The sequence below is a fragment of the Pristis pectinata genome, chromosome X (assembly GCF_009764475.1).
Source record: "Pristis pectinata isolate sPriPec2 chromosome X, sPriPec2.1.pri, whole genome shotgun sequence".
NCBI lineage: Eukaryota > Metazoa > Chordata > Chondrichthyes > Rhinopristiformes > Pristidae > Pristis > Pristis pectinata.
This window is the reverse complement of record NC_067450.1, coordinates 11,107,269-11,126,688: the sequence shown is the minus strand read 5'-3', so window position 1 is coordinate 11,126,688 and position 19,420 is coordinate 11,107,269. Positions and strand designations below refer to the sequence as shown.

At 39.3% G+C, this 19,420-nt stretch overlaps 1 protein-coding gene across 1 annotated transcript in view; it reads left to right on the top strand.

The window, feature by feature from the left end:
* Positions 1–19,420, top strand: part of tfcp2 (transcription factor CP2) — a 68,023-nt gene that overhangs the window by 14,201 nt on the left and 34,402 nt on the right. The window contains exons 2-6 of the mRNA XM_052009579.1: positions 4,829–4,980; positions 5,229–5,305; positions 6,426–6,531; positions 7,418–7,524; positions 8,654–8,806. Of these exons, the coding sequence (XP_051865539.1) occupies positions 4,829–4,980; positions 5,229–5,305; positions 6,426–6,531; positions 7,418–7,524; positions 8,654–8,806 (595 nt within the window). The remainder of the gene's footprint in view (positions 1–4,828; positions 4,981–5,228; positions 5,306–6,425; positions 6,532–7,417; positions 7,525–8,653; positions 8,807–19,420) is intronic.

The window sequence follows — 19,420 nt, the reverse complement described above, 5'->3', positions numbered from 1 at the left end:
GTGAATTTGTGGAACTCCTTGCCACGTACAGCAGTGGAGGCCAGATCAGTGGGGGCGTTCAAGGAGGAGATAGATAGATATCTAAATAGTCAGGATATCAAGGGATATGGGGATAAAGCCAGAAATTGGGATTAGAATAGTTTTTTTTCCCATTCCCCATTTCTCATTTCTCATTTCTTTTTTCCCTTTTCCTTGGAGCAGACTCGATGGGCCGAATGGCCTGCTTCTGCTCCCTTGTCTTGTGATCTTGTTCTGTTTTTTGTAATGTAAACTCATTAACAATGTTTCTGCGATACAAGTTGTAGTAGTCTGCTTTATTAAGAAAGCTGCAGCACTGATCCTGGTACAAGAAATGTTGATGGTAGTGACCAGCCAACAAGCAGCAGAAATGCTAAATAGGGCTGGAATGCAATGTTTGTCTTCAGTAAATGCATTGCATGAAGCAGTTTGTCTTGTAGGGATGTTTACTTCTATTTTGTGTTTTTAAAACAAGTCTAGGTGACCTCTGTTTTATAATGCTGTTATAAGTTTACTACTTGTGCTTTTTAATATTTGAATCAGGACACTATTGCCTGGATAGAAAATAATACAAATGGTAGAATCCTCAAACTCATAATACATAAAAATTAATCTGTTATACTTGTGTTACTGCTTGCTCTTCTGTTGAATCTGTCTATTCAACCTCATGATGAGAGGAGTAGTAGGCCAATCAGGCCTCCAGCCTATTCCATTCATAAGATCGTGGCTGATCCTGTCTTGGCCTCCAACACCACTTTCTTGCACTCTCCTCATATTTCCTGACTGTATTGTAGTCTGTGATTCTTTCCACAGATCTCCAGGGTAGAGAATTCTAGAGATTCATTACTCTGAGAAGAGATTCCTCCTTATTTCCATCTTAAGTGTTCAACCCCTTTATTCTGAATGCCTCCTAGTTTGTGATACTGTTACTGGGAAAATAGTCTTTCAGCATCCAACCTGTCAGTCATCCTCGGAGTCTTGTATAGTTCAATGAAATCGCCTCATTCTCCATGAGTATAGGTCCAGCCAGCTCAATCTTTCTTCAAGAATCAACCCAGTGAATCTTCTCTGCACGGCCTCCAATGCTTCCATTCCAGTATGTCCGCCCTTAACTATGGAGAGCAGAACTGTACACCATACTCCAGATAAGGTTTCACCAGCTCCCTGTAACGTTGCATCAAAACATCCCTACTTCTATACTCCATACTCACAATAAAGGCCAACATTCAATCTGCCTTCCTAATTACTTGCTGTATCTACATGCTGACTTGTTTCGTGCACTAAGAATTCTCAGATCCCTTTTACTACAACTTTTTATGGTCTTACTCAATTTAAGTAATTTTCTGTTTCATTCTTCCTTTCAAGGTGAATAGTCTTGCATTTTCCCCATACTATACATTATCTGCCAACAAAAGTTAGTATTTAGTCCATTGGTCCTTGTGAACAATTTGTGTGCAGATTCCCAGTTCACTTCACACTGGGCAGCAACACTGGTATGGACTTGATGTATTGGGCACAGGGTATGCTTCAGACTTTACATTTGCTAAATAGTGCACCAGGTGCCATCCATTATTGGTTCTTGTAAATTTGTACAGTACTTGGCTAGTTTATGTAAAATAAAAAGCAAATGCTTGGAACTCCTGAGGATGATAGCACACATAGGAACTAAAAACAATGGAGGAAACATTTGGTTGGGTAGTATCTGTGCAGAGAGGAACAGTTACTTGTTTTTCTCTCTCCACAGATGCTGCCTGATCCCAGTACATTTTATTTTAGCATTTTATTTTAATTTCTAGGATCCTTCGTAATATCTTTGTAGATTGCAATAGGGTATAATGTTCACGAAATATTGTATCAAAAACTTTGCTGCTGTAGTCGGCTAATAATAACCAGGATATTGTTTGACTGTTATAAAAGGCAAACAACAAATGATTCTTTAAGTTTTGAGAAGAGGGTGAGGAAATTTGGGTTTGCTTTGTTTGAAAAAGGTAGCTGATTTGATTGGAGTCTTCATGAATCAACTAAATTGTTTCAAGAAAGTTGTTTTGAAATGCATTTTCAAAATAACCTGAATAATGTCTATAGGTATTAATATTTTACACAATCACTGAAGGCGCTTGCTGTTGCATTTTCTGTACTTCCTCTGAACAGATAGTCAAGTCTGCTATTTGATTGTTCAGAAATCTTGATGGTTTGGCATCCGGTTCATTGCAGCCCTATTCCCGCATACCCTTTAAATTCACCAGGTTTGCTGGAAACTTTATACTATATAATTATACAGGAAACTTTGCAATATAATATTCATCATACTCTGTAACATCTTTCAAAAAAGTGAATTGATGTGAATTGGGGTATTAATAGGAGTAATATCCAACAGTCCAGAAAATATATCGGTCCAGCACCATTAGAGTCCTGAGAGTGCCAGATTATCTCGTAGTGAAACTTGCCTAATTTTTAGATGTGCTCTCTTGCTGTTAGCAAGTAGTCTTTGACTTCTTCAGCCATGTAAGATATAGTTCATCTGGCTGCATTTAAATTCAGTGCTCCATTGCTGTGGATGAGAAAATCCTGCCAGATATCAAAATGTTTAGTGATTTTTGTGTGGCATAGCAGAATAACTTGGTGTATAGGCTCATATCTCAGTGGTTCTTAAGCTGCAAGAACTTGTGAAACTGTTCCCCTGCAAAGGTTAGGAAGTACAGAGAAATCTAAGTGAAGAGAGCAAGAAATAATGAAAGCCTTAGCTGTGAGTTGAAAATTGATATGATTTAACAGGCACAACTTGAAAGAAGTTGAATCAGATTTAAACCCATAAATATGTTGATTTTTGAGCACCAACTGTCAGGACACTGGATCATGTATAGAACAAGTAGGTTGAAGGAATATTCAGTATTCCACACCATAACTCCATGTATGTCCATGATCACAAGATTAGAGCATACAAAAGTAGATGTGTTATTCTGAACCTGAAAAGAATAAGACACCTTTGCAAGTGGTCAAACTGGCATCAAGTCCTTTGGATTTGTGGATAGTAGGGGGACAAGAATTAAGGTCCAAGAGATCCAAGATATCCTTTACATCTAGAGCAACATAACAGAAGGATTTTTAAAATAGATATCAGAATTACTTCCTCTTCCTTCAGCTGCTCAGTGCCACATTACCATTCAACAACCTGAAAGTAAGCAGTCCACACTGATAAGAGAGAAAGACTTGTCTAATAGTGAATTTGGCTTCAGTTTCATCTGGTTGTTAGCACAATGTGCAAATGCAGCTACATGATGGATTGTAATGAAATACAAATTATACTTTCCTAAGGCAATCCTGAAACCAGATCTCAAACTCCATAGAAGTGTCAGAGCCAAAAATCAGTTTGGCGAATAAACTGAATTGCACTGAAATGTACAGAATTAGTGTATATTATAAATTGCATTACCAGTCAGTGCATTACTATATAACCTTTACTGTAAATACAAACAGAAGGCAAACTAAAGGGGGCCATACCCTGTTGTATGGATTGCTCTTTGTGCAAATGTGTAGTTGGTCTATTAGATTACATTTGTATGCTTCTGAGACCTCAGCTATATACAGCAGACATCTCAAGGCACAGAAAATACCACCAATGGTATCTCCACAAAATCCTTTTTTTTTGGAAGGGCAAGCAAACCAAAGTCAGTGTCCTGTCCCAAGCCAACGTACCTGGTACTGAGGCCCTAGTTACCTACAGTTGGCTAAGTTGGGCAGGCCAAATCGCTTGCATGCCTGACACTAGACTCTTAAAATACACTATTCTGAGCCCTGTCATGGGAAGATATTCAATGTTGAAGAAATGCAACATTCCCACTGACTCCTGGGAATCTCTGGCCTATGGCTACTGAAAATAGAGGAGTATTCGGGGTGGTTTTGGGAACGTTAAAGCCATTCATCAGGAGCAGAAGCCCCTGCAAAAGAAGCAACAGAGGCCTTCTGCAGGTCTGCATGTGTAACAGAGGCCCTGCAAAAGTAGCAGACCAATGTGAAAGGGTCTCTACTTCCACACTGGTCTCATCAGTCACCTCAGAACCCCACAGAACTGGGGTGGAATTAAGTCATCCTCGATCATGAAAAGATAACTTCTGTATTGTAAGCATAAATTGCCCAAATTGGCACAAAAGATTGAAGAATAACAGGCACAGATGGTTTCCATAATCTTTTGAACTAAAGGTTATTACCTCCACTAGACACTACTAGTGGCATCTCCAGTTTGTATTTAGTACAATTGGGAATTAATGGGCATCTTTCAAAAACTTTTGCTTTCCCCCTTGAAGTTAAGTAAGAAACTGTAAACAGGTGAAACGAGTAATTGGTTCTTTGTAATTATTTAATCATTTTCAGGTGGATTAATGCTGATTTAAAATGCTTTTTTTTAACCTATTCTATTTTCAACCACATTTAGTCAAACTGAACCAAGATACTTTTTGAAATATTTTTTGAAAATTGCATTCTAGCCTACTGTCAAATTATTCCAGTTCATGGAAGATTTTGCATTTGATATAGAAATGAGTCTGAGCAGAAGTTTGAGCAAAGAAAACACTTGTGTTGAGATCACAGTCTGCATCTAAAGCAGAAATATTGGTTTAGAAATTTAAATCTGTTAAGATGAATATCTATTAAATCTTGATAGCTCTAATGGATGTGAAAATATCTCTCCTGTTAAATGGCTTGCACTGTCATGGTTCTCATTTAAATTGTGCGTACTCGATTACGTTTGAGCTCTATTGCTATGCATATTACAGGATTACATTTTAATATCCTAATTTTGTTCTAAATTTAGTGATGTCCTTGCATTGCCAATCTTCAAACAGGAAGAGTCCAACTTGCCTCCAGAGGATGAGGATAAACTACTCCCATTTCAATATGTCCTGTGTGCAGCTACTTCCCCGGCTGTAAAGCTCCATGATGAAACACTTACATACCTTAACCAAGGTGAGGCTTGGGACTGCACAATTCGTTTTTCTAATTACGCCAATGTTGTTACTGAGCATTTTGGAGGATGGGGTCTGATTACGCGAACAAAGATGACTAGTGAACTGAGATGCTTCAAATGCAGCTCATTTCTGGATTCTTAATTTGATTTTTTGCTATCTATTTATATTCCCTTTATAAGCAAAGGAAAGTTTGCTTTCTGAATAAATGAAAATGATTTAGTACAATATTCTGATTTCTGTTTTCAGGGCAATCTTATGAAATTCGAATGCTTGACAATCGGAAAATTGGGGAGTTGCCTGAAATCAATGGCAAATATGTGAAGGTGAGGAAAACAGAATGTTGGCCAAGTAGTGGAGCAGCATTTGTTGCAAGGTCCACTTGAGAAATGACATTTTTAATAGAGAAAAATCAAAATGTGATTAATGACAACTTATTTCCAAAACCCATCAGCCTTTTTGGTATAATAGTAGACAATAAAGGAGGTTAGCAAGGTCGGTCTTGTATATGGTGAAGGTGGAGAGACTGCACTGTTTTGCTCATTGCAAAAGGCAACAGGATTCCTTGAAATTTCCAGCCGAAAACCTTTTATTTGTGGTAGGCAAACTTCGCAGCAGTTGGATATGGTTTTACATGTTTTGATTAGATTTGATTCAGGATACGGTGTATAACTTTGAGGGTGCAAAGAAGGGGTTATTAACTAAAATAGCGCTGCTTTCCAGTGTTTATATTTATTTCCCCTCCTGTATGTTTCCATTGTTTCATTTTAAACTCAAATTTGATGTATTTGTAAGATTTTGTTTCCTCTATATGTGACTGCTGAGTTTTGAGGTACAAAATTTATTAATGTAACAGGATGAAAATTCTACAAGTACTGCATGTAAATGTCTAAGCATGTCATGGAATGACAATGTAGTATTCCTTGGTGAGATCTGCAAAGATCTCATTACATCCTTAAGATTGGTGACAGTGTTTGGCTGAAATGAGCTACATCAGTCATTCTCGTTTTATTAAAAGGATACTATGTAAACATTCCAGTGGCAATTCCTTTGATATGGTTTTAGGGGCGGGAGAACTTTTTAGCCCTGCCTTAAGATATTTTGATTTCAAACAAATGCAAACTTGAAAGGAGTCACTCACCCAGTAGAACAGTAGAGGTGCAGATGAGTTTAATAGTGTGAGATCATCTAACTTGTAGTTAGTTATTTTTTCTGTGTTGGATTGTGGAACATTTTTTGTCTGAAGCATTTGTCCCCCCAGTGCTCTCATCACTCTTCAAACAAATACAAGAATCTTTGCTTATTATTTGGGATGTGACTGAAACCCCTCATTGATTTTACTTTTGATGTCAATTGTACCAATGCAGATGATGGTTGGGAGGGGGATGCAGTTGCAGACAAGATAATAGATTCTATAAACGGCTGCTTTATTTTTTACCTCCGTAGAGTATTATTCGAGTGGTATTTCACGACCGCCGTCTACAGTATACTGAACATCAGCAACTGGAGGGATGGAGGTGGAACCGACCGGGAGATAGGATCCTGGATTTGGGTATGTTCTATGTTGAGTGCAGTGTACGTGCTTTCAGATGTGTGTGCAAGGCTTTCTAGTGTGCTTCAGACCAAGTCTGAGTTTATTCTAATGTATTGATTTGATGGAAGAAAGTAGAAATATTGTACAAAACACTAAACCCAAGCTTAATACAATCTTGATGCTGTGGAAAGTGTTTTGGAATAAACTCTTTACTCAGACAGCCTGATTTTAGGTAGATTTGAACACTAAGAATTGGGACCACAGTTGTAAGGTGCAGTGGTGGATATAAGAAGTTGGGATAGGAATTGGAATAAGCCATTTAAACCCTGGAATAACATTGAGAACTTCGTTTCTCTTTGGGAGCACGTACTCCTGATTCTGAAAGGCTTCTGTTTTACTGGGGCTACTTAATGACATGCTTGGTCAAGGCAATTGCTTTCTCAACATTACTGGCATTTGGCTGTTTTGTCCATGTTTGGACCAAGGCTGTGGTGAATACTCGAGCAGAGTGCTGCTGATTCCCAAGCTGAGCACTGATGTGCAGATCATTGGGGGTAAGTGCTGCTTTTATTTCTGATGCACGTTCATCAACCTGAAGCATTAACACTTTCTCTGCAGATGCTGTATGACGTGCAGAGTATTTCAAGCATTTTCTGCTTTGTAACTTTGTTAATTAGTCATGGTAAATTCTTTCAGTAATGTTGTATCAAAGTAAAATTTATTTTGAAGTAAGATTTATAAACTCCACATTACACGGTTTTGCGCTTTTTAACGATATTCTAAGTGCCTGCTGGTCTATTGGTAAATGGTGTATTTTCTATTTTAGTGGATAATGTAACCAAATGCAGCATACTTGAAATAATGATGCCGTGTTTAGCAATAATACCCATTTTGTTTGCTTCAGATATCCCATTGTCAGTAGGCATCGTTGACCCCAGAGCAAATCCAACACAACTAAATACAGTGGAGTTCCTTTGGGACCCTCTGAAGAGAACCTCTGTATTTATCCAGGTATGATTTCTGCTTGCTGAATTGAGATTTAGATTCTATTGCTTGGGCTTGTCGTGCATTAACAGTTTTTATATGCAGGTAATAATATAAATAGAAAAAAAACACCTGATTTTCTATTTTAATTTGTTTATTCCATGGTGATTTTGTTTCTATCCTGGTGTATTGCCATTACACTTAGTCAAAGTGGGAAGAGTTTCTCTGACCTAACTTCTATCATTAGGTCATGGGAGGAAACTAACCTGCTTTCAGACGTCTTTTGAGAAAGGCTTATGTGAAAATGCTAGACCAAGCTGGAGTGGAGAGCTTTCCTGATGATGTCTTGGTGGCTAGGGCACATGGAACAGAAGGTTCCATGCTATTTTTCATGTTTGATCATTGTTTTGGCTGCATCAGTGTCCCTGATAATGCAAGTGAAAAAGCAGCCATGTTTTCTGCTCTTGAATGGCAGTTTCTCTACAGGTGGATGTGTGGTGAGATCAAGGCTTGGCTTGTAGTCACTTCCAAGCTATGTGATGTTTCCTGAAGTATTTCAAATTCAAAGTAACTGGAAAACCTCCCCACAGATGGTGCCTAACCTGTTAACCATCTCCAGAGTTCTGTTTTTATTTCTGATTTCCAACATCAGCAGTTTTTTTGCTTTTTGATTATTGAATGTGACTGTAATCATCAATTTTAACAATTGTAATATCTTGTATTTACCATCTTGAAACCTGGACCATAAAGTTGAACTATAGTGTGTTCTATACCCTGTCAGAATGCTTCAAAGAATTACCATAGTTCTACTTTCTCTCCATGAATTCCTATACAAAAAAATCTTTTTGTTTTGGACTTGAAAGCAATGTTACCCATGAACTGCTATCTCCACTGAATGCAAAATGTAGATTGTTGTTCCCAAAAGCATGTATGAACTCTTAAATTATATTCCTGGGATTTAGTATGGTTTTACCTTTTTTATTATATCTGATTACATTAGCTGAGTCCACCAAATATTTGATAGTCATGAAATCTAGGACATATTTAATGTTTCCATAAGAAATTGCTTATTTAAAGTTGTCATTATTATCCCATTGTGATGTTTCCTATTTTTAAATGCATTATCTCTTATTCTTGTATCTGCTTGTTTCCTTAGGTGCATTGTATTAGTACTGAATTCACAACCAGAAAACATGGAGGAGAAAAAGGAGTGCCTTTTCGAATTCAAATAGATACATTCAAAGAGAATGAGAACAGTGAATATACAGAGCATCTTCATTCAGCTAGCTGTCAAATCAAAGTGTTCAAGGTATGGTGGATAGGCTGCATTGACTTGAGGGACCAATGCTTCTGCTCCTGGTTGCTGAGATGTGACGTTTGTTGATTAATTTCATGGACATTCTAATTTAATGTGAACAAGATGCTCTCTTTTCTTCAAATTTTGCACCTCACTGTTATATTTTCTGCATATTTGGGGTAGTATCTTTAACAGCTTAAAACTGAACTAAATGGGAACTGACTTTTCAATTTTGGACACTTAAGAAGCAAATTTATGTAATATATGTATAATATTAACTTTTCTATTCAGATAAGTATTCATGAATGGGATCTGGAGGGATGCCGTTATTAATGGAAACCTAGACTTTTCCCCTGTGATATCAGAAAACGTAGCAAACCTGGGTGATAAAGGATTCAATAGACTTTTGATTAACATGATTAAGAGTTGAGGAACAGTTGAAATGCCATCACATTAGGTGAATTCAAAAAGCCACCAACTAGTGGGAAGAACATATATTTGCAGAGAATTTAGAGGTGCAAGTACTATAGAGTTGTGATAATAGACTTTCAACTATCTTAATATAGATGGGAGTAGTGGTGTAAAAGGCAAAGAGGAAAATCCTTTATGAAATGTGATCAAAGAACTTTATTGATCAGTACACTTCCAGCCAACTGGGGAAGGAGGCATTACTGGTTCCAGGGAATGAGGTGCAGCAGGTGTCAAATGGGAAGTATTTGGAGAATAGCGATCATAGTGTTATGTTTTAAGTTAACCATGGAAAAAGTTTTGTGATCGTAATTATCTTTAAAGAGTGCTAAAAATCAGTGGATTGCAAATGCAGCTGGATTCAAAAGTTGGCAGGAAAACTGTAAATGAGTAATGGGCAGATTTTAAAGAGGATATGGTTCTGAAACTGTATAGGAATGTACCTATGAGAAGAAAGGATAGGCCAACGAAAACCAGAGCTCCCTGGCTGGCAAAAGGTAAGCGTGCATGACAGATGTTAGGTTGGCAATGCAAAAAAGAAATAGATATAGGAAGATCAGAATGAAAGTATGAGGAAATAAGTGGGGCAGCCAGTGTTTGGCTGTGAACTTGAAGCAAACACGAAGGAAGTCCAAGAGACTTCTATGGGCATGTACAGTAAATGCCCATAGAAGTCTCTTGGATTTTCTTCATGTTTGTTTCAAGTGCCCATAATAAGAGACAAGTTGGGCACATTTGGGACCAGGCAAAATGGTGCATGGAGACAGATACCAAAGTAATGATGCTAAATGAATGCTTTGCATTTGTCTTTACTAAAAAAAAATGATGACAGTCATGTAAAAGCAGAGGTTGTTGGGATAATGGATAAACTGAGAACTGATGCAAGTCCTAGGAAGGCTGGTTGTATTTAAAATAAATCACGCGATCTGGATGGGGTGCTTGCAAGGTTGTTGAGGGATCAATTATAGAGGTACTGTCTGTAATCTTTCAATCCAGTTTGATTGATGCCAGAGTACTGGAGAACTGCAAATCTTGCACCTTCATTCAAAAAAAGATAGAGATAAACGCAACAATTAAAAGCTAGGTGGTCTTGAGTAATCTGTTAGAAATTATAATTGATGAAATTAATAATCATTTGGTCTAGTATGGATTAATAAAGGAAAACCAGCATTCATTTGCCTCAAGACACTAAGTTGTGACATCCTAAATGAAGCTGAAGTTAAATGAAGTGAAATCAGTGGTTCCAATTGGAGCACTGTTGCAATGTAGTTGTCTGTAAATTTTCAGAATCTTAATGGAAATCTGGAATATTTCTGCTTTGTGTAACTGACAAGGTAAATTTTCAAAGTAATTGTATTTCTGAAGCCTGGACTACTTGGCTTTGTGATTTGAAAAATCATTGAACTGATGGAACAAAAGTTGTTAACAGCTCAAAAAAAAAATGGATATTTCTTTTAGCTGCAGACTCTGAACACTCAGTAGCTCAGCAGCACCAAATAATGTTACTTTGAGCCATGTAGTCTGTGGTAAAGCTTTAATTTTTATATATATTTAGATGCATGTATTTGTTACACAATGCAACCTGTCAATAAGAAACATGATTTGGTTAACAGATGTTTTCCTTCCTCAGAAACTGAACAATTTTTTGCTTCAGTTGAACTGCTGGTCTTAAAACTACTAGCAAGTTAGCCTGTATCCCAAAGAAATTCTCCCTTAACGTCAAGACTGGTGATTCTTAAAGTATTTGGATCAACTCCATTTAAGATCTGCTGTAAAAGATTTAGTAGCAAAATGGATTATTGCTTTTACTGATGGGTTACTGAGATTTGGATACTGCTGCAATTAGTTTGTGTTAATATTCTGAAAGCTATAGGAACAAATGTGTTAAAAGCATGAGATAAATTTGTCCCTGGTGTAGTTCTCATTGGAGCACTTTTTTGTTTATGAAAGATGTGTCTGGAAATTGGACTGCATGGTGCCAATTACTTCAGAGCTATGCAATTTAAAAAAAAATTCACTTGGAGTAAGCCATGTTTGACACCACTTCCATGTCAAATTGTACCAAACTGGAAATTCAACCATTTGTGAATCACCCTTGTAAACCAATGTGATTTGTGTCAAGGATGTGATGACAGCACTTCCTGTGCTGCACTCCTTGTCGAGCACTACATGGCAATTTGGACCACAATGTCCTGGAGGGTGTTTGTCATTGACGTTCCTGGGACAACACAGTCTCGTTCCGACAGTGCCAATTCATGTGCCCTACATTCTCTCCCTGCTACCGATCCCTGTATGCATACTGGTCCTGCATCTGATTTCCCCTGCCAGAACATGCCAGCTTCGGCAGTCTTGCCCTCTACCCCTCGTTTTCCCTCAAGTGCTGAGCTGATCCCTTCCCTCTGCACAGCGCAACTATGCCAGATTGGCACTGATCCCAGAGAATACCTGAACTCCAACTCCCCTGCCCTCTTTTACTGCCCCCCCCCCCCCCCCCCCCCCCCCCCAATTTTTAAGCAAGGACAAAGTGCAATGCCCACTCAATTGAATGTTCTTATCCCACCTCATTTACACCATTTCTGAGCAAAGGAATGTAATTGAAGTAAATTAACTGATTTCCTAGTGAGTACCTGTATGCTTTCTTTTTTCCTCATTGGCAATTATAAAAGGGCTGCATTGTGGAGAGTCTAAATTTACTGGCTGTGAACCTGGTACTTGCCATTAAGGTGCTTTGCTTTCAATTTCTTACAAGGAATTTTTTCAAATGGCCACGTTTGGCTAGTTGTGACTTTGAAGCTACTCATTTCATTTCAAGAGTCGTTGCCAATTCTTGTGCAAAACTGCTTGCAAAAAATAAATTCATGTTTTCTAATGCTAGGTTGCTGCCAGTGAGTGGTATCAAATGTATCACTTCATTTTGTATGATTATGGTATATCAAGTTTCGGAAAGCAGGAATGGAATATTTAGCTAAGCCCCTTTCCTCTGCATCGCCCCCAAGAGAAAAAGATGCTCCATGTGACTCACCCCTTTACCTGGAACAGTCTGTCCCCTATCCCCTTCTCAACTGCTTGCTCTTTCTGTTATTCTTCCGTTTTTTCACCACCCCTATTCATCCCACCTTGATCAATGCTGCATCTCACTACTTAACTCTGAGGGTACTAGTCAGATTGATGTGCCTACTTCCTTGTAATGTGCTGCTGGAAATTCTGAATGTTGTGTGTCGCTCCCGTAAGATGCTATGAAAGTGTAGCAAGGGATATATCTATCAGCACAATGAAATGAGTGATCCAAAAAGAGCAAAGCAGCAACTATATCATCCATAAGAACACAAGAAAATAGAAGCAGGAGTAGGCTACTCGGCCCCTCAAGCCTGCCCCACCATTCAATATGGTCATGGCTGACCTATGCTGGCCTCAACTTCTCTTCTGTGCCATTTCTCCATACCCCTCTATTCCTTGATGTATTGAATATTTATTCACCTCCACTTGAAATATTTCTAATGATCCAGCTTCCACCACCTGCTCGTGCCGAGAATTCCAGAGATTCACCACTCTCTGCAAGAAATTCCTATGTACCTCCGTTTTAAATGACCCCTTATCTTGTCTCCCACTAGTGAAAATATCTTATTATCTTAGATGTTGGGATATCTTTAGTCACACGTACATGGAGACACAGTGAAATGCATCTTTTGCGTAGAGTGTTCTGGGGGCAGCCTGTGAGTGTCACCACACTTCTGGTGCCAGCATAGCATGCCCACAACTTCCTAACCCGTACGTCTTTGGAATGTGGGAGGAAACCGGAGCACCCGGAGAAAACCCACGCAGACACGGGGAGAATGTACAAACTCCTTACAGACAGTGGCCGGAATTGAACCCGGGTCTCTGGCGCTGTACTAGCGTTTACGCTAACCGCTACACTACTGTGCGTGCCTCTTCAGGACCCTGGATCTTTGAAATTGCTGAACCAACAATTGTAATTGCTACTTAATGCTGCCTTTTTATGTGGCATAATTCCAATAATAGCCATTGAACTAGTTATTCTTGACAATGATGATCTTGTCTTTATGACATTCAAGATAGGCTGTCAAGGCACACTAGTTTTATCGCTTGCAATCACATTTACACCTAGTAATGCGGTTTAAAATTAGATTAAATTGTTCCCCTTGATTGACTAATTGTGTTACTTTGTTAAAACACTGAACTTGGTACCCAGTAATAATTGCTTTTAAGACTGGCAGTTAGACACAAAAGAGAAAAAGATTGAAACAATGTCTTAGCCACAACAGTGGGGAGAAAAAGAAAAATGTTTCCCTGAAATTGTTAAATTCAATATTGAGTCCAGATGACTGCAACGTAGAAGATGAGGTGGTGTTCCTCAAGCTTACACTGGGCATCTTTGGAACAACGTAGGATGTCAAAGACAGATCAGAGTGGGAGAAGCATGGAAAATTAAAGTGACGAGACTGGAAGCCCTTGTGGACTGAACAGAGGAACAGCACCTAGTCAGCCCCTCGTCCCTTGGGACTTCATTTTCAACTTAACAGTTGTGTATCTTCTCTCTCAACCTCACCTCCACGCCCCCCCCCCCCCCCCCCCCCGCCCCCGGCAATCTTGCTTTGCACCCTATCTCTTTCTTACTTTCCTTTTTCAATCTCTATTAATTTTCAAATTAGTACAAATTAATATATAACATATGGTGCAAAGAGATCAGGATAACAATCATAACAGTTAATATATATAATAAGGAGTAAAAAAAAGTAATCTAGACCTCCCGCTCTCAGTAAGTGAACATAATACAAAAGGAAAATTAAGAAGAGATTTAATTATGAGAAAAGAACCCCCAAATCGAAAAAAATAATAATAAACCAAAAACTTCAAAAAAAAAACTGGACTGATATTTCTTCAATTAAAAAAAAATTATGTCGTTAACTCCGCTCCTCTATATTCAAAGGTTATTGAAAGGGATCTGAAAAAGGTCAGCTTATATCGTATGGAAATATTGTATCATATGGAAACATTGAGCACCCTATCTCTGACGTTTCCTCTGTTCCCTCCTCTTGCTCCTTTCTACAACTTAAAATATGCTTGTTTTCTCACTTTTCTCGTTCTAATGATGGGTTGTTGACTTGAAATATGGAGTCATTTTCTCTCCCCACTGACACAGTTGTCCTGCTGAGTGTTTCCAGTTTTTTTTTCTTGGATTACTAGTGTCTGGAGGTTTTTTTTACTTTAACGGTAACAAGATTTTATTTTATTTTGTTTTAAGAGCACAACATAGTCCTGTAGTCTTGTTGGGAGAACAGTATAGTCACTTGAAGGAATTAAATGTATTTTAGTAATTCTCTCGTTTCAAAAATAGGGTCTGGGTGAATATTGGACATTCAGTTTAAAAGTGAAAGGGGGAAAAAGTTGAAGATGGCAATGTAAATATACTTGTAAAGTATCTGTCAGTCACAATGTTCAAAGAATGGTTGCAAACATTCAAAACTTGCAGGAACTTCAAAGCAGAGGCTGGAGCAGAACAGAAGAACTTCCTAGGTGTTGATTCTAAAACCTAATCTGCTGGGAGATGGACAGAGGAGCTACCACAGTGCTACCTACTAGATGGAAGCCAGAATCATGACCTCCCATTGACTGAGGTAGATAGGGATTTTCCATTATAAATGTTGGTATAAATCATGATGAGTAGTCAAGTAAGGGGAAGGTCAATGTGCAAATATTGAGAGTTTAAATGAGGACTTTAGATCATTCTGGATCTTGACCAGTCATTTGAAACGGATGTTATTTCAGTGTTAGAGGAATGTTGGAGGACAAGGGATAACTTGACCAGGGCATTGCCAATATAATTCAGCCCACATTTCAAAGTCATCAGTTCTGTTCTTAAATCTTAGTAACATTTTCAATATAAGTTTCTGTCTAATTTTAATGTAATGTAAACTTGCTGCAATCACACCCAGCAATGGGGTCTTTTACAAAAATATACACTGATTTAGCTGAAATTGATCTAATACTTTGATATTGCATCATATGTTGGAGGACATGTTTTATAACAGGTACACAGTAAGCCCCTGTAAGTTGTTGCCACATATGCTAAAGAAACCTTTTACCATCCTCTCATGTACTCCACTGTCTGCTTTGCCACTTCACTGCCACGAATAGAATAGACTAAGTTTCAGTGTTTTCACTGACATACTACCTGATCTGAGTGTTTACTGCACTTTTAGATCTCCAGTGTTTTCAGTATTTGGCTTTTGGAAGTGTAAGCCATGACTTACCACATTCCATTGGTCAGGCTCGTGCTGAACATATTTGTGATAATTTTTGAATTAGATTTGCCCTCAACAAAATGTACTTCTGGTTACCACCTGAAACAATGATGCCAGGAAGTTGTCGCTGTGAATATTTTAATGCTGCTTTGAGGTCTGCTCCAGTGCCACCTTTTGTGATTGGTAGCAACAGGAGGAGCTTTCCCTCATTATCTCCTTTCCCACTATTTTCCCCTCTAGTCAACTGCTATCTCACTCATTGGGTAACATAACCGTGACTTAAGTTGCTTTTACTGTGCAGCAAACTGTATATTTTCCAGAACCTGGCAGTGGTGTCTTGGAGATCATAGCAGAAACAGTCTGCTGCCAAGGAGTCTCAGCATGTGTTCAGTGCCACCAATAAAGTTTAAAGTCCTTCTGCTAGTGTTAATCTCATCTCGCCAAGTTGCCATCTGTTCTTGGGAGAGGGAGGTAGAAGTTAAAGTGAAAGGAGTGCCGAATGTTCGCTTACAAAGTGACACTGGGATTAAGATGCAACAAAACAACTCCTAAATTTCAAAAAAAGCTTGGAACAGTACAGTGAAAATGAATCACTTGCCACAGAGACCTGTGGTATACCATGGTCTGATTGAGTATGCAACTTCTAATAAAAAACCTTTAAGAATGGTAGGGCTGATGTTCTGCCCAACTGCCATTTCCCTGCCATGTGCCAGTTGGTGCTCTCCTGTTAGTGCCGCTTACTAAAAAAAAATGATCTGCATCTTGAATATACTTAGCCACTGAGCTTCTGCAGCATTCTTTGTAGAGAAGTGCAAAGATTCACCCTCTGGGTGAAGAAATTTCTCCTCTGGTGCACCCCATTTTGAGACTCTGACTCTTGGTTCTCAACCCCCACCCCCAGCCAGGGCAAATATCTGCACATCTAATTTGTCAAGCCCTGTAAGAATTCTGTATCTTTCAATGTGATCATTTTTTCATGCATCTAACCTCAAGAGTTTCAGGCCTAGTCTACTTAATCTGTCTCCACACAACAATCCTGCTCTCCCAGGAATCAACTCAGTGACCTTTTGTTGTATTCCTTCAATTGCAAGTCTCTCCTTCCCTAGGTTGGGAGACCAGACCTGTACACACTATTCTCAATTCTTTCATTAGGGTCCTATTTAATTGGGGCAAGGCATTTGCACTTTTGTACTCAAATCCTCTTCCAATAAAGACAAGTATCCTGTTTGCCTTCCTAATTGCTTGATGTGATTCATTTCCAAGGGCATCCAAGGCCCTCTGAACACCAACCTCTTTCAGTACTTACCATTTTTTTAAAAATTACTCTATTTTCTCCATGTGATCTTCCTTCCGTCAAGTCCTTGCCCATTGATTTAACCCTGTCTGTTATTACCTGAAGTCTCTTTAGCTCTTCCTAAGCCCACATTGGTGCCTATCTTTCATCATCAGCAAACTTGGATATATTTCACTTGACCCCTTCATTAATATATAGATTATGAAGAGCCGGAGCCCCAGCACTGATTGCACACAAGAATTTAGGAGCCAGAGTATGCACCACGATTCAACATGATCATGACTGCCCCAGGCCTCAACTTCTCTGTGCCAATTCCACATAACCCTCGATTCTCTGATCTTTATATGTATCTACCTCCTTTTTAAATATCTCCAACAATTTAGTTTCCACAACCTTCTGGGGTAGAGGCTTCCAGAGACTCGACTCACCTCTGAGAGAAGAAATTCCTATGTGTTTCAGTTTTAAATGACTGTCCTCTGATCTTGTAACTATGACCCCTTGTTGGAGACTCTCCCACAAACGGAAACATCTATCCTGTCATGCTTCCTTCAGATCTTGTATGTTTCAACAAAATCACCCCTCTTCTGGTCTCTGACAAGCAGCTACCTGCAGCACCTGCAAGTCACAACCTCTCCACCCAGAAGAGATCTGTTTATCTCTACCTTTTTTTTGTTTGTTAACCAACCCTCAATCCACATCAATATATTATCTGAACAACATGCATTCCAATTCTACTTAATAACCACTTGTGGGGAACCTTATCAAAGGACTAACGTTCCTCACCAGTTTACTCTTGTATTCTGCATTCCCTTTCCTTATTGCCTGTGCTCAATTCTGAAAATTTTCCAATGCCCAGATTTTTTTGCTTTGAGATCATCATTATATGCCTTTTACTTTGATCTAATGCAGTCGTTTACTTCTCTCAGTAGCCAGTGCTGGACCACTTGTCCTGTTGCAATTTACCTTAAAGGGGTGTATATTACTTGTAAATCATTAATTCTTTAAAAGTTAACCATTGCTGGTATACTGCCATACTTTTTAATATTGTTTCCCAAGCTACAGTAGCAAACTTGCACGTTGTGCTTTTGTAGTTTGCATCCTTCAGATTTAAGACCCTGGTTTCAGATTGAAATAAATCACTTTCGGTCTTTATTTAAAAATCTATCATATTCTGATCATGTTCCCTAATCAAATCCATTCCACCCCCCCCCCCCACTAGACCCCCTTCAGTTTGTATACTGCCCCAATCGGTCAACCAAAGATGCAGTGTTCTCTGCCCTCCACCTAGCCCTGTCTCACCTAGATCAAAAGGACACTTACATTAGGATGCTCTTCATAGACTTCAGCTCTGCCTTTAACATTATCATCCCACAGAACCTCATAAGGAAGCTACACCTACTGGGCCTTAGCACCTCCACCTGCAACTGGATTCTGGACTTGCTCTCTGAAAGGCCACAGTTAGTTCGCATTGGAAATACCATCTCAAATGTCACCAGGCTGAGCACTGGAGCCCCCCAGGGCTACGTGCTCAGTCCACTGCTGTTCACGCTGCTGACCCATGACTGCGCTGCCGACTCAAACTCCAACTATATCATTAAGTTTGCTGATGCTACAACAGTGGTGGGTCTCATCAGCAGGAACGATCAAACAGCTTACAGAGACTAGGTGGAGAGGCTTAGTCAACAATCTCTCCTTGAACATGAACAAAACAAGGGAGATGATTGTGGATTTTAGAAAGGCCCAGGCTGACCACTCACCCCTGTGCATCAATGGCATCATTGTAAAGAGAATCAGCTGTTATAAGTTCTTGGGAATACATATAGCAGACGACCTGTCCTGGTCAACCAATAGCACCTCCCTCACCAAGAAGGCACAGCAGTGTCTCCACTTCCTACAGCGGCTGAAGAGAGCAAACTTGCCCTCCCCCACCCTCACCACTTTCTACAGGGGTACCATTGAGAGTGTCCTAACCAGCTGCATCTCTGCCTGGTGTGGTAACTGTAACATCTGACCTTAAGTCTTCGCAGAGAATTGCGAGTACAGCTGGAAAGATCACTGGAGTACCTCTTCCCTCCATCCTGGATATCTACAACGCACGATGCACACACAAGGTCTGCAGAAACAGATGACCCTTCTCGTCCCTCCCATGACCTATTTGTCCCACTGCCGTCTGGCAAGCGGTACCGGAGCATCTGGGCCAGAACTACTAGACTGTACAACGGTTTTTTCCTCCAGGCTGTCAGGCTCCTGAATACCCTGGAAGCAGTTTCAGACAAATGCTGCGTCAAAAACCCTGGTTTGCACAACGGCGTATAAGAATTTTGGCTGCTGCTGAACATGTGTATATATTTAGTGCAACACAGAGTTCTGTTTTTTTTTGATCCGACTCTGTTTTGCACTAACCCTGCACTAATTTTGTATTCTGTATATGCAGTTTTGTGCACTATTTGTACTTGCACTATTTTTTTTGTCTGCGTTTATTGTATGTCCTCTGTTCTATGTATGTCCTCTGTTGTGTGAGTCTGGGGGAAATGACATTTCGTTCCTCCATGTGTTTTTATAGCATATGGGTGAATGGCAATAAAGTGTAACTTGAACTAA